The sequence below is a fragment of the Polistes dominula genome, unplaced genomic scaffold (assembly GCF_049000335.1).
Source record: "Polistes dominula isolate Pdom_NZ unplaced genomic scaffold, Pdom_raw_medaka scaffold_35, whole genome shotgun sequence".
Classification (NCBI taxonomy): Eukaryota; Metazoa; Arthropoda; class Insecta; order Hymenoptera; family Vespidae; genus Polistes; species Polistes dominula.
In genome coordinates, this window is record NW_028300968.1 from 900,472 (window position 1) to 916,858 (window position 16,387).

General features: G+C 28.0%; 4 protein-coding genes across 5 annotated transcripts in view; 2 read left to right on the forward strand and 2 right to left on the reverse strand.

Moving 5' to 3' along the window:
* nuf (rab11 family-interacting protein nuf) overlaps positions 1-9,212 on the forward strand; it is a 22,594-nt gene extending 13,382 nt beyond the window's left edge. For both annotated transcript variants that reach the window (XM_015333151.2, XM_089173290.1), the window contains exons 6-10: positions 6,616-6,780; positions 6,881-7,250; positions 7,350-7,495; positions 7,795-7,845; positions 7,927-9,212. In XM_015333151.2, the coding sequence (XP_015188637.2) occupies positions 6,616-6,780; positions 6,881-7,250; positions 7,350-7,495; positions 7,795-7,845; positions 7,927-8,049 (855 nt within the window). In that variant the 3' untranslated portion in view covers positions 8,050-9,212. The remainder of the gene's footprint in view (positions 1-6,615; positions 6,781-6,880; positions 7,251-7,349; positions 7,496-7,794; positions 7,846-7,926) is intronic.
* On the forward strand, positions 848-3,070 carry LOC149032344 (uncharacterized). The gene is made up of 2 exons (XM_089173292.1): positions 848-1,512; positions 2,111-3,070. The coding sequence occupies exons 1-2, from the start codon at positions 1,084-1,086 to the stop codon at positions 2,408-2,410; spliced, it is 729 nt and encodes a 242-aa protein (XP_089029418.1). The 5' UTR covers positions 848-1,083; the 3' UTR covers positions 2,411-3,070.
* LOC107072864 (MAM and LDL-receptor class A domain-containing protein 1) lies at positions 8,169-13,719 on the reverse strand. The gene is made up of 7 exons (XM_015333143.2): positions 12,342-13,719; positions 11,826-12,183; positions 11,574-11,750; positions 11,077-11,503; positions 10,438-10,998; positions 9,949-10,349; positions 8,169-9,805 (listed from the first exon to the last, which is right to left on the reverse strand). Exons 1-7 carry the CDS (start codon positions 12,503-12,505, stop codon positions 9,626-9,628), a joined length of 2,268 nt encoding a protein of 755 aa, XP_015188629.2. The 5' UTR covers positions 12,506-13,719; the 3' UTR covers positions 8,169-9,625.
* LOC107072856 (serine/threonine-protein kinase Nek5) lies at positions 13,647-16,262 on the reverse strand. Its single transcript, XM_089173293.1, has 6 exons — positions 15,954-16,262; positions 15,782-15,872; positions 15,534-15,701; positions 14,700-14,860; positions 14,132-14,276; positions 13,647-14,045 (listed from the first exon to the last, which is right to left on the reverse strand). The coding sequence occupies exons 1-6, from the start codon at positions 16,010-16,012 to the stop codon at positions 13,764-13,766; spliced, it is 906 nt and encodes a 301-aa protein (XP_089029419.1). The 5' UTR covers positions 16,013-16,262; the 3' UTR covers positions 13,647-13,763.
* Between the last annotated feature and the right edge of the window lie 125 nt (positions 16,263-16,387).

The window sequence follows — 16,387 nt, forward strand, 5'->3', positions numbered from 1 at the left end:
TTATTTTATTTTATTTTATTTTATTTTATTGTAAAAATGGACAGAATTTTTAGGACGACCTAATTATTACATACTGAAATAAAACAGAATACTGAGGACAAAAATAATTGAATTATAGAAAAAGAAAATTCGTCAACTCAATTTAAATTCTTTTAATATCAATTAAGTAACTCATGTACGAAAATATCTTCCAATAGAATTCATGAGTCCACTTTATTTAATATTTCATTGAATCAATCAATGATTTAATATATTGACTTGATATTAGATTCGAACAAAGACTGTTGTGCACGTAGGAAGGAATTATTATTAAGTTGGTCAATGAGTAATATGTCGAAATTTTTATTATTTTATATTTTCAATAAATAAATATATTTTATATGTTATATTTTTTATTATCTTTGTTTGATATTTGATTTATTTAAACATTGATTTGATTTATTTAGACATTGATTTAATATTTGATTTATTTAAACAGTGATTTGATTTATTTATATATTGGTTTGATATTTGATTTATTTAAAAACATTGTTTTCGTTGAATACTCATATATTTATATTGAAAATATTTAGTACTTTTTGTTATTAAAAAATTCCAAAATTAGTTATTGGCCAGCTTGATATTTGAACATTTAGAATATCAAAATTCAATCGAATGAAACTTCACACATCTTGGCTAACCTTCTAAATTTGTGCAATTAATTTATTAACATTAAAAATTTAATATAAATATTTCCTTCGAAAGAAAGAAAGAAAGAAAGAAAGAAAGAAATAAAAAAAAAATAGAAAATAATTTCTATAATATACACATACAATATAAAATCTATAAATAAAAGTAATATATATATATATAAATATATTGATAACGTTAAAGACAGGAATCAAAACATAAAAAGATAGAAAATTATTTCTTTATAATAAACAATATATAAAGTATCAATGTGGTGTATATATGTGTGGGAATAAAACCGGTATATATATACATAAAAAGAAATCAGGAAAAAGGAGAGAAGAAGAAGAAGAAGAAGAAGAAGAAGAAGAGGAGGAAAAAAAACCAATTTATGAATCATTCAACTAGTAGCTGATGTGTAACACAAAACAATCATCTTACAAATCCTCGTCTCGTCCATCTCATTCTCCACGTCAAACCGAACGGATTAAATTACCACCACCACCACCACCACCACCACCACCACCACCACCACCATCATCATCGCATCATTCTCATCCTCCTTACAGTTATTACACACCTTATCACCGTTATATTCCATACGAACCATACGGAATTCACCATCATCCGATACCACCGAGTAGCTGTCCATCTTCCTGTTACAACAACAACCATGAAAATCTTAATGATATTGTTATTGAAAGCAAAGGAAAGTCATGGTTATTAATCATTCTTATTATAGTGATTCTTATTGCATTAGGATTTGCACTTTGTCGTATTATTTCTAAAACAAGTCAAAGATTTCGAACAATTAGACAAACCAATCCTGTTACTTCGATACAGGTAAAATCGTTTGTTGTTGTTGTTGTTGTTGTGGGTAACCTGTTAACTGGGGGAGGGGGGAATTCCCTTTTTAATTATGTAGCTTTTTTATATATATTTATTTATTATTTTATTATGTATTATTAGTTATAGTATTGCTATTATATTTATTATATATTATGTTATTTATTATTTATTTTTTTATATATTTATTTATTATTTTATTATGTATCATTATTTATAGTATTACTATTATATTTATGTAGAGTATTAATATTATATTTATATATAATATTACTATTATATATATATTTATATTTATTATATATTATATGATTTATTATTATTTATTTTTTATATATTTATTTATTATTTTATTATATATTATTATTTATGCTTAAAATAATTGAAAAGACTATAAAATATATACATTTTCATTTATTTATATATATAAAGTACAAAGAGAGAGGTACCTTGTACCATTATCTTTAAAACAATACTCTTGACGTATTGATACGTCCCACCCGGTTAACAGGTTAACAAAAAATATACAGCACTTTTTAATTTTTTTTTGTCTAATTTTACAATTAAAAGATTTCAATTTGTTAAATTCAAATAGACAGTGAGGAGGAAAAAAGATGCCATACAAAATTGTCCAGCTGAATTTGTACGATGTATTGGTATGATATCGGAACTTAGAAAAGAGTGCAGTATGCCGTGTGAACAATGTAAGAAATTTCCGGTTATGATGAGTTCTACAAAAATTCTTGAAACTATGAAACAGAAAAACAAGTCAAATGAAATGGATGAAGATGATAAAACATTTAATACGGGAATAATTAATATTCCACGTTCAAAAATTAGTATAGCTACTGACGTGTCAAGTCTCAATGCAATAAATGCCAATCATAAAATATAAATTTTGCAAAATGAAATAAATAAAATTAGGAAATAATTAACACGTTATTTAACAACATTATTAATCGTTTAATGAATTAAAAAAAAATTCAATATTTATTATTGGTTGTATGGAAAATAAAAATACTTAAATATACAGGGTGTGTACTGTAACTGATGGAACAACAAACGAACAGGGGATGATTCTACGTGAAAAAAAAAAAACTCAATCAAAAATGTTAAATAAAGTTCCAAAACATTACAACACACCCATGTATATAATATCGTCATAGATAAATCGTATGTCAATTGTTTGATTAAATTAAAATTAGTCATTTGTTCGTCAAAAAAAAAAATAATAATATTAATTAAAAATTTTCTTGATATATTTAGAAATATATTGATCAATTTGATATTAAAATTTCATCAAAATTCATTCGTAAGAATATGATGTAAATAATAATAATAATAATAATAATAATAATCGGTAATTGAGGACAATTGTTTATCGATCCATTGTGTTAAATCCGAGATAAGCGGTTTTGCATTAAACGAAACTAGAACGAGGAATGGCCTGCGCTAAAACGTCATGCACTGGTATAGTTGGTTGGGTTGGATGGTCCTTCGTGAGTTTTGTGGTGATTGCAGTAGTGATAACTTACGTCGGATATAAAACTTACAAAGAGTGGAGTAGTAATACACAGGGATGAAAAAGGATTATATACAATTGACACAATCAAATTTTGCCAGTGATTTATACAAAGAAACATCTCTAATCATTTTAATGATTAATTTCAACGAAAACAAAAGGTACACAGATTGATATTGTACTTACAATTAATAATAACAACATAAATATATATAATATTAACACTAGATATATCAGAGGAAGTCATTTTGACTAATCGGCGGGCCATTTTAATTCAAAATTTCTAATTCATGTAACATTTGATTTCTGTAAATAATTTTAAAATGTCTTCTATAAATCCATTTATTTATTAAAATTATTATTGTTCAACATTTTTTTTCTTACTTTTTAAGAATAAATAAAGACTGAAAGTCTCACAAAGCATTTTCTTTTATACACCAGTCATCTTGACTAGTGTAGTAGAATAATGAAAATGGTGGGTGGTATATCTAGTGTTAATTGATATAATTCGTTAAATAATTAATCAAACAAGTATTGATAATTAATCCCAAAAAAAAGAAAAAACAATTATTGTTATTATATTAATTATTTTTTTATCGAAACACAAAAGAATATACTTCTCGTATCTGGTTATAATAATACTAATAACGATAACAACAATAATAACATCAATCGATAATCTACGTTTATATATGCTCGAACCAATATGGCGGCCATAGTACTATTCCTCGTCTTTTTCGCACCAACGTAATTTCGCACGTGCATCATATTGTGAATACGCATAAAAATCGGCAGGAAATCTAACGAAGAAGAGGGAAGACGTGTTCCTATCTATTTTCGCATAAGGCAAGTCAGAATGTGTGACCTCGAAACACTTATATAGAGACCCACGTTAACTTCCTAATCCGCCCATCCCTTGTCCCAAGAATTCACCCACGTATAAAAGATATAATCATAGGTAAAGTTACATATATGTATACACGTTTCATGGAATACACGTAACATATATACATACATATGTGTTAAACGTAAAGAGAGTCAAAGAAAGAGAATTCGAAAGAGATGGATGCACACAGTGAATACGAAAGCTACTACAGCACACACTACACACACAAAAAAAAAGAAAAAAAGAAAAATGCAAATGCAAATCTAAAAAGGATAGCACGTACGTAAGAAGAAAAGGAGTATGTGAGAAATTTCTCTTCTCTTTCTTTTTCTTTTTTTTATTCGAGTAGGATGTATTTTACCTACTCGCGCGCATCGAATTTGTAAGGGGTGGGCGTTAAACTATGCAATGTAACATATAGGTACATACATGTATACATACATGTATACATACATACATACACGTGTATATTTATATAGAACTTTTTATACATGATACTTTATATATATATGGTATATATACACGTGTATATTGTATATACAGTTGTATATACCTTAAAAACACGTATTATTAGACTTAAATGCACGGCTCACATGGTTACATATATATAAACATACATATACGCATCCCCTGGAAGTTATCCGAGATGAGATAGTGTGTGTGTGGAAAGCAACAGAGAACACAAATAGAATCGTTCGCTATCGTTCGGTTACTCCCGGCCAACGATCGGGAGTCGAAAACGCGCGACACGAGGAAGTCGAATGTATTTGAAGTGCGCAGCGGTTTAAGACGTGAAGTGTGCGTTGCGTTTCTTTTTCTTTTTTTTCCTTTTTCTTTTTTTTTTATTCTTTACTTTTATTCGATCATTTTATTTCATTATTATTTCATTATTATTAAATCAAAGTATATTATCAAAGTGAAAGAAAATCAAAAAAAGTTGTAACCGCTACGTTTGTTTTATAGTTTAAGAGGTTATGTTCGTGATCGTGTGAGTGAGACAGAGATAGACGATGGTTTATTATCATCATCGTCAATTTATGGCGCGTGTTATGCGCCTTGTATTTGTCATCGTCCTCGTCGTCGTCCTAGACGTCGTCGTCGTCGTCGTCAGCAGTCAGAAAACGGTGGACGATAATAGATCATTGAGGACAAAGATTATGTCAATGACGTGACTCGATTCTTTTTTTTTTTTTTTGAAGAGAAACAAATATATTGAAAGAGAGACAGAGATAGATAGATAGATAGATAGATAGATTTTTAAATAGAATAATATAGAAATAGAAATGGAATCTCGACGATTGAACAACAACAACGACGAAGACGACGACGACGATGATCTAGAATCGATTGATCGAGATTATCGATGTGTTGCTACCACTTTCGGGGAGGGTCCACCCTCCGGACCAGGTGCTGGTTTAGAATACGACCTTTGGGAGGGACAATTTCAGTTTGTCGGCCAGGTGCCCCGTGTTGCTAGGACGCCCACTAGACGACGCGTTCCTTCACTTACAGGACAAGTATGATTTTTAATCATAGCGATCACGTCATCCCCCTTATTATTATCAACTTTTTCCTTTCTTTTCTTCATAATATTTTTATTGTTTTTCTTTATATAGATCATTTTTTTTTTTTTTAATTTTTCTAAGATTTACAGTTAAATTCTACAAATATTGTATTTCATAACCTTATTTTCTTTGGAAACTGACGTACATTTTGGTATATTGCCAAATACAGTAGTTTGATGATTGAATCATTTATATTTGCAGTGTTTTGTTTTTTTTTTGTTGAATTATTTATAAAAGAAACCTTTTTAACGATTGGTTTTATTTTCTTATTGGTATTCCCAAGCTTTAGATAATCGGATAGTTGCTTTAACTCGGCTTCTGATATATTTGGTTTTTGGTTAAATTACAAGGTTATTATATATATATATGTTATAGATATCTATATTTAGATAAGATTATGTTATATATATATTTATAAATCATCGATAGAACGAGAAGGATGTTTAATCCATGTTGTTGTTATAACCTTCATCTTTGAGTCAAGGTTATGTCATATATAAGATATTATTCGTGTTTGTATATATTTTGAATATGGCGCCAAAATGATTTTATTATTGTTAAGTAATTTTAGAATGTACACGTTCGTAGAATTTAGTTGTAAAAATGCCAATTCGCAGGAAATGCGTCTTTCGTCTTTTTTTCTTTTCTTTTTCCTTTCTTTTTTAATTGTCATTGATAAGAATAGTAAGTGAAAGATCTACGGATATCCACATTTGGTATTCTAACCACATGAGTCTTCTTAACTAACGAGAATGCATAAGTGCAACGCCTTTAAGTGGAATGTTGTTCTTTGCGTTTGGAATATTTTATTTAGAATACCAATTTCCGTTTGCATAACACTTACGTTTTAATTATATGAGAAATTAGACAAAAATAATACTATTATTATTATTATTATTTTATTTATTTTGTTTTCAAATAAACTTTTATTATGTTCCATTTAAAAAATAAGTATAAATATTATAAATACATAATACTATAAATTATAAATAATAATAATACCATTATTATATTATTATTATTATTATTTTATTTATTTAAAAAAATATAATATATACTTTTATTATATATGTTCCATTTGAAAAATGAAATATAAGTATTATTAACAATATTATTTTGTATTACAGGTCCAAATGATTCAAGAGCAAATGCACGCATTAGCCGATACCCAATCGGTCGGCGAAGAAAGATATGCAAGAGTTAAACAAGAAAATGGAAACTTACAAGCTAGAATATTGATTTTAGAAGAAGCTGCGAAAGATGCTGAAACTAGAGCAGAAGAACGATTGCAGGTTTGATGATTTCTATTATTTCAATCTGTAAGATCTATTCCATCATATATTTCTAAATCAAACAAATAAAACTGTTTTGTTTTGTTTTATTTTATTTTAGGCGGAACAAAGAAGGCATAGAGAATTGGTCAGTCGTTTGGAAAGAGAAAGACAATTACAGTTAGAAAATTGTGCTATTAAATTACAAGCAATTGATTTAGAAAGTTCTAATTTAAGGGATGAAATAGGAAGATTAAGAGAACAACTTGAAAGAGTTAAGAACGACAAAGCTAGGCTTGAGATAGAACTTAAGGATTCTCAAAGTGAAATAAATACTGCCAGAGAAAATGAAAGGCAAGCAGTTGCTAGAGCCAATGAAGCTCATCATATGCTTCAAGTGGCTAAAGAAGAACTTATTATTAGAGCCGATAATCAACAGAGACTCGAAGAACTTGAACAACAGGTGGTTCATCTTCAAGCACGTAACAAAAGTATGTTGCATTTTTTTTCTTTTTTTATTAATATTTAACACACATTTGTAGATATATTAAATTAATATATATATATATATATATATAATTTATCAATAGGTTTGGAAGAAGCACGAGACGAGTTGCAAGCAGCTGCTGCTGTACAAGCAGGTCGAGAACTTTTAATGTTAAATCCTTGTAGTAATGGAACCGAGAAAGGACCTAGTCTAGCAGCCGAATTATTGGCTGGTATGAGTCAGGATCAGGTATATATATCATTATTTAATTTGTTATCTATCTTGTTAATTATATTAAACTAGGGGTGCCCTGCCACACGTTGCTGTGGCTCACAATCGGTCCGATACACACGTCAATAAAATAATATTGCAATTATAAATTGAGATATAAACTATCCTATCTTTCAAGTTAGATGAAACTGCACACAGTGTGTAAAATTTGATTAAAATTGATTCAGTAGTTTAGGAGTCCATTGCTGACAAACAACGTGACACGTAATTTATATATATATTAAGATAATGATCTACAAATTTTGTTCTTATTGTAGATGGATGGTCATCCTATTGACGAATATGAATCGCCATATAGTATTTCGGAAGTATGCATAAATATTTTCATTCTTTTATTTTACAATACATTTATTTATTTATTTATTAATAAAATTATTTGTATGTTTTAGCTGAAACAGGCTTTAAAAGAACAACAGGAAGTGAACGCTCAATTAAGAGCATATATCGATGGGATTTTATTAAATATCGTTGAAAATTATCCGCAATTGCTTGAAGTCAAACAAGCGCACTAAACTGTGGATCATCATTTTGTTTTGATGAATGATTAGAAAATTTTGAAATAATCTTTCAAAATTGAGAAGGCATATTGTACATTAAATTTCTTTATTGAAATCAACTATTTATACATTTATATATATATATAAATTATTCTATTGATAGTTGTATACATGTATACGTCTCAAGTTTTTCGAGTTAAAATGGTAGTAAATTGTTCTGCGAATTTATTCGTAAAACATTTTGCTCAAATTTGGCATAGAATAAAACCTGTGATATCGCGTACATGTGTATTATTCTCATATTAAAATTAATTCGGGAAATATAATTTCCGTCCAGATAAATTTAAATGAAACTCCAGAAATCTCCAGATATGATGAAAGCGTGAAATTGAAAATTTTTTTTTTTTTAAATTCATCTTCGTTCGTTTATCTTATTATCTATTTTTTATTATATAATGGTAAGAAAGAGAAAAAGAGCACGGTTAAATAAGTCATAAGTTTGGTATTATTATTGTTAATTATTTGAAACAATGAATCTGTATATTTATATTAAGAAAGTACACAAAAGGCCTTCGTATATATATATTAATATTACTATTACTATTATTATTATATCAAATGGATGAAAATTTTATGATATTGAATTATCGTCAAAGAAAAAGATGTAATTATTTATTATTGCACCTTTTTTTTCTTAATATCTTTTCTTGGCAAGAACAACAATTATATTTAATAGTCGTGTAATATTTAATGATAATTCAATATGTGATAATGTACAGATGAACCAATTAATCAATAATTAACTAAAAAGTGTATATTGTCACAACTCTAAGGATAATATGATGATACCATCCTTTTAACGATAAAATGTTATTCATCATTTTATCTACGAAAGAAATTCAACTACTATTCTCGCCTTGTTGTAATTGATTCGAAGTTAATTTTTAAAATAAAAAATATCATATACACGCGAGTTACCTACATAGACTTGACAAAAGTGAGGTGATGTATGACTGCGTTATGTGTCACGGCGCATCTGTGATACAACAAATAGTACCTATTTAAAATTAATATTTAGTATTTTCACCTATAGAATATTTTAGGTCTTTATACTGAAAAAAAAAAAAAACAAAAACAAAAAGAAAGCTATTAAAGTTGCGAATAAATCGTTATATTTTCATGTCTCTAGTTATTGTCATTAACGCCATTAATAACATAATCCTATATACAAAATTAATTATATTATATATTAATTACATACGTGTTCTTTAACACAATAATTACCATTATACATTTTTCATAATTTTACTGACTTTTAAAAAACTATATATATCTTTTTAATAATTTAATAAATGATTTTATTTCAATGTCATCACATCAACATATTTATAAAAAAAATTATTATTTATTTTATTGTAAGATTTTTATTATGAATATCATTTTAATATCATTTTAATATCATTTATTTATTACATCTTATTTGAGTTTGATTGGGGTTGAGCTTCTGATGGTCGAGCTGAAATATTTTCAAAAATAGAATTAATGAGATTTAAATTAAAAGTGTAATTATTATATTATGATAAATTAAAATTTAAATAATCTTACTTGGACAAACACGAGGTTGAAATTTAATGTCATCAATAGCAAAGCCACCATTACTAGCACTGCCCTTAAGAATAAGACGATATGGTGAACGTCCATCAATTGTTACTTGAGCTGCCATCCATACAGGTCTTGGATTATTAAATCCTTTTGCTGTTAATGACCATAACTAAAGAAAAATAATTTCACAATGTTAAATTAATATAAATCATTTATTATATATGTGAGTATAGAAATGTTAAGACCAAAGTAAACATGAAAAAAGAAATTATAATACAAATTAACTAAAAAAAATATAAAATCATTACATACCAATATTTCATCGTTACCATTTTCACCATTATTACCACCACCACCATTTGCATCTTCAACATCAGACGTTCTAATAATTTCTAACATCGTAGACTCTTCAACGCCAAAAGCAGCAAACCAAAATGTGAAACAAGTGGATTCTTCGTCAGCAGGTGTGTTGATAATTGGAGAACGTAATTGTACCTCAGTGGATTTTTTATCAGGTGTATATATATCAAAAAATATGTAATCGCCAGTAGTCCCAAACGTTTTATCTAAGAGCTGAGCTGGCCGGTGAGTTAGAAATGCTCGTTGCCAAGTAACTGACCGATCATTATTTGAAAGAGTAATGTTTTCCCATCCACATATTCCTTTTTCGAAACTACAATCCTCATTTCTGACAGTAGCAGCTGGTGGTCTTACTAAAACAATTTGTTATATTTCATTTTTATATACTTTATACATAATATTTGTTTGTATCAAATTTATATAATTTTGATTAATGTTTACCAGTACAGTTTCCAATGTAAAAAGATATGTCATCGATACCAATAATACCATTTGCTCTATTCGGACCCCATACACCTTCAAAATAGATATTAAAGTTTCTCTTTTCATTAATATTTGTTTGTGCATAATTCCAGGTAGGACCTTGGTCGTTGTACAATTGCCAGATAGGTCTGGGCTCTGCTGGTGATTCATCATTAGGTTGTATGTATAAACGAAGAACACCTAAGCTTGGTCCAGTGGAATCAATAAAGGACTCAAACATGATATACCAAAATGTAATACACAATGGATTATCAGAACCACTCATTTCACGACTAACGAGTTGAGCAGTACCACCACCGAAAGAACCACTACGAGATTTACCAAGTGTTAAGAAAAATTCATTATGTCTGGTACCAGTATTTCCATTACTGTATGGTTTACGTTGATTTCTAGGACTCAATATTTGAGTTGAAACTCTTTCCCATTCAACACGATCTGGATCTCTGGTATTGATCCAATCACATTCGTCTACTTCAAAAGTACAGTCTCTTGATATTGTTGCTGCTACTTGTGGATAAACTATTATACGAAATGAATAAAAATTAATTACACTCATTTTTAGGAACAAGTTTTATTTTCATTGATATGAGATCTTACCAGGACAAGCACCATGAGTAAACGTAATGTCATCTATAGCGATATCACCCATACCAGTATTTCCTACAGATGCTTCGAAAATTAATTGATAATCATCCAAAGAACCAATAGTTATTTGAGACATGTACCAAGCGTTACCAGCGTTCCCACTCAATTCCCAAATTTCTTGTAACACAGCATCGAGATCACGAAAGTGACGTAAGTAAAGTTTTAAATTACCAATTCCTGTACCAAACATATGAAACCAAAAATGTATGCAAGTCGGAGCATCTGGATTGGTAGCTGGAAAACTGGTACTTATTAATCTTGCTGTATCACCAGGTCTACGTGGAAATCTAGAATCGATATAAGCATAACCACCAGCCGTAGCTCGATCACTGGAACTGTCCATAGCTGGACCAGTCGCTGGATTTGTGCTACCTCGACTCTGAAAACAATACAACTAAATGATTAAATCTTTAGTTTTAGATGAGAACAAATATTTGATTAAAACGTACTATTGTCCAATCAAAATCATCTTCAGCATCGTTGTTCCAATCGCAGAAACCACCTGCAAAGTTACAAAATCCAACACAGGAAGTTCCAGGTTGAAGATCGATATCATCGATCGCAACATATCCTCGATAGAGACGAGATGGATCAGTTGAATCAACAGGTACTCCTTCAATGATCAACTACAAATTAATAATAATATCATTAAATGATTCAAAAGAAATTATCAATTATAACATTTAAATAAATTTCTTTACCGAATGTACATCTGGATATGTGTAAAGTATTTGAGCTTGTTGCCATATTTCAAGGTCATAATACTGAGCATGCCAGATGACACGTTCGCTTTCCGTTTTAGCAGGTTTACAAAGTGGTACGGTAACATTTTGAAATGTAATTGCATCTTCTGGTTCCTTTCTAATGGAGTATTCATCAAAACCCATATGCAAGAGTACTCTTAGTCCTGCTACACTAAGACCATCTAATGAATATTTGAACATTATACAAGTTCCTGATACACCAGTACTTCCTAATTGAGGACTATGTAATCGAGCTCCAGAACTTTTGCCTGTTACACTTTTTGATGGTGTTTGCGATGTCTCCACAAAAGCATACCTAGATAAGTATCACATTAATGAACATTTGAAATAATTACAAGATTGTTATATTTAACCCTTTGCACACACTTTACATAAAATGAACATTTTATTTCATTTCATAATTCAGAGTGCAAAGGATTAAATATGACTTCTTTGATAATTATAGACACAAACCCTCCTTCCATTGTACCAGTAGTAGAATCCGATGGTGGTCCACCAAACCAATTAGTTCCTAAACCAGATCCTGCCATCCAGTCTAATGAATCACTACCATTTTGCCACTCGCACAAAGACAATGATGGAAGTGGACCAAAATCACAAAAAAGTTCGTCTATCATTGCAATTGAGAGTGGTATACTAAATCTTGGATATCTGTTAATGAAAATCAATTGTTGTATTAGAAGTTGTATTTTGTCAAAAATCTATTATATTATCTTAATTAATATTATTATAGCATACCTGGTTGAATTTCGTTGCAAGGGTACACTGACGTTGACAAATTTATTCTGTATTACATTAGTAGTGGATGAAACATCATTACGATGTAAAAGAACAGTGGATCTTCCTGGCCATTGCTGAAGATCAATACGTTCGACGTCATTCGAAGGATCAAGATCACGATAAATAGGATTTAACAAATATTTAGTTTCTTTATTCAAATCCTCAGATTCCAGAGTGTCGTATGTTGGTAATTCCGTAGTGATATTCGTCGTATATGAATTTATTGATAAACTTATTACCCATGAACATTGATATAAATAATATACAAGTAGTAATACGAATAATTGCATGTTGACAATTGAAATATTATTTATTATTTATTTTTTTTTTATAACACATACGTTTAATATTTTAATGTCAATACACTTTTTAATAATTCATAATTAATTGAGTATGAAAACAAATTGATCGTTGTTTATTCTCATGGCAGAAAAAGAAGTTGGAATTTTATTTTATTTGTTTTTTTTTTTTTTTGTATCAAAATGAAAACACTAATTCGTGACCGAAGACGAGTAGTAGTTCTAGTTGACAAGGTGTGAACTGAATATACAACATTACTATTGAAGAACTCACTCCCTAATGCGAGTGGAGTCAAATGAAATTAACTCTCCAGAGTTCCGGCCTTTACTTCCTGTTGTTATGTTACTCTTCTTTCTACCTTTAATAATACTATGTCCGAACTTAACAGTCATTCGGCGAACAATAAAATGCTTTTCATGTTCTACCGACATTTCACAATCGTACAAAAATAAACCATCTGTGACACCATAACTGTAAAACGTATTTTTTTTACAAACGTACATATAATAAATGAAGATTTATGTTTTAGATTAAAATGTTCATATAATTCTGATATTGCATTGTTCGCGTTGAATAATTTAAAAAAAAAAAACATATACAAAATATTATTAATAAATAATAATAATTTATTTTAATTAATAATTTATCAAATAGTACAAATTTTCTTTATTTGATTTGTTTTTGTTTTTTTTTTTTTTTGGTTTCTATAGAAATTAAGTTACATAATAATAATAAAAAAAATAATAGTTAATATTGATAAAAAAAAATTAGGAACGATTATTTGATATGAATATGTCAACGTTGAGTTTTGAAAAAATATTGAAATATTTGCGGATCGAAGAAATTTTCTTTACCCTTTATCCCTAAGTTACATTGAAGAATTCTGCCAAGATTTAAATAAGCTCGTGCAATGAATGGAACTAAGTATGGACAAAGTATTAATTGATCGGTTCTTGGACGATAAATTGATTGTTTTCTTAACATTTTCGATATCAATCGTATTGTCGAGATTGAAATATTTTTATCAACTGGTTTCGGTTTTTTATCATACACCATTCTTGTAAACTCAGTTAGATCCTAAAATTGATAAATTGATCATTCAAAGTTATATCATTGTTACTTCGAAATATGAATTAATTAAGTAATTAATTGTTAATAATTACAGATGCAGGAAATGGAAGTTTCTTAGTCACCATTTCATAAAGAATAACACCCATACTCCATATGTCTGATTTTAAATCGTATGGTTGATTTGAAAGCATTTCTGGAGCCATGTAGTAATAAGATCCAGCACAACACATGGACTCACTAAAATATTAAAAGAAATAATAATAATAATAATAGTAATAATAATAATAATAATAATAATAATCCTTCAAGTACTATATCACATTATCGTGAAATTCATAATATATTAAGATATACTTTAATATAATATAATATAACTTTAATATACTTTAGTATAATATAATATAACTTTATTTATTTAATATAATATATATATAATATAATTATAATATATACTTTATAAAGTGTACTCATATGTACATCAAAGTATATAGGACTGTATGAGAATTACAAATTTCTTTATTTTACTTATAGACAAGTTGAAATTTGCTCATAGGTCTATTACAAAAGTACACAAGAATGTTAATAATATTGCATTAAATTAATAAATCAATTAATATTGCATTAAATTATCTAATATCTTTAAAAATGATAAATCCTTACTCTAATATATTTTTAGAAACACCAAAATCAGTAATTTTAACAATCTCTCCTTTACGACCAGTCAATAAAATATTTTCAGGTTTTAAATCTCTATGAAGAATTTTCTTGCTATGTATGTGATGAACTCCAAGTGTAATTTGCGAGAACAAGTACAAAGCATTCTAGGAAAATATTAAAATACTCGTTAGTTTTATAATAACTGTGATAATTTTTATATTATTTTATTATTAAAAAAAAAAAACATTTGTGCATATCACACGAGAGTTAGAAGTGAAATCTTCAAATAAACAAGTTTCGGAAATAATTTATTAAAATAATATTGTTATAATATTATTTGTACTTTTAATTTGTAATTATTTAATTAATTATCAATTTAATTATAAAAAATGTACGCCTGTTCGTATGCAACCCTCCAGACACAGTTTGAAAATGTTGCTTGCGAGCGACATCTACTGGGACGGAATTTTTTTCAACACAAAACTGTTCATACACGTATGTATGACGGGTTGCCTATCTTTCGGGCAGGAAAAAATTCCGTCCCGACAGATGGCTCTCGCGAGCAACATTTTCAAAGTGTGTCTGGAGGGTTGCATTCATACAGGCGCACATTTTTTTAAATAATAATTACAAATAAAGTAAATAATAAAATACTTTGAAAAAATCTTTGCAAATCAAATATTTTGATAAATAATGATATGTTTGTCTCTTTAACTCTTTTTACGTAGTATTAAGACCATTTCTTTTTCCCCCATTACATCACCGCGTTTCATTTTTTCAAATCACATCCATTGTAAAGAAATTTTCACTTGAAAAAAAAAAAAAAAATGTAATTACCTCTTCTCTAAGCGGTACACTAAGTTTTTCTAATAATTCTTTCAAAGTACCACGAGTAGCATATTCCATAAGAATGTAACTTTTATTATTTTCAACCCATGCTGCATGATAAGCAACAATATTTGGATGTCTCATCTTTTGAAAATATTCTACTTCTCTCAGGACCATCTGAAACATAGGCGTAATGTCATTTTATGAATTGAAATAAATTATATCAGAGAGTAATTGAAATATATTTGTAAACTTACTTTAAAAGATAAATTAGTTTTGACGCTTAAATTTTGTTCCTTTATAACAAACGGTTTTAAATCCTTTGTTCGTCTAACTAGATGAACAGTTCTATCAACACACACACACATATATGTATATATATCATATTTTAAGAAATAATTAATTAATAAAAATGAATATTTTTCTTACCCAAACATTCCTTTACCCAATACAGCTTCAAACTTATACTCTTTGATACAATGATTCATTTCTATAAAGGTATTAGTTTTCTTAATTATTAATAATTGATATATTTAGGAATGATATATAAAATTAAATGAAATAAACGACATATAAATTTGTAAAATTGTATTCATAACTCAAGTGATAATAATTGTTTACAGAAAAATGTGATTATTTACACTAAAAGTACACTCTTATATACACTAAAATACATTAATGACAATACATAATGATAAAAGCAGAGGACACTTATTATTTACTATATATATATATATTTATATTTATGTATTTATATATTTTATAATTCCTAATTACAATTAATATAAAATAATATATATTAATATTATAATATATTAATTGTTAATTTAATATATTAATTATATAATTATTATATTAATATA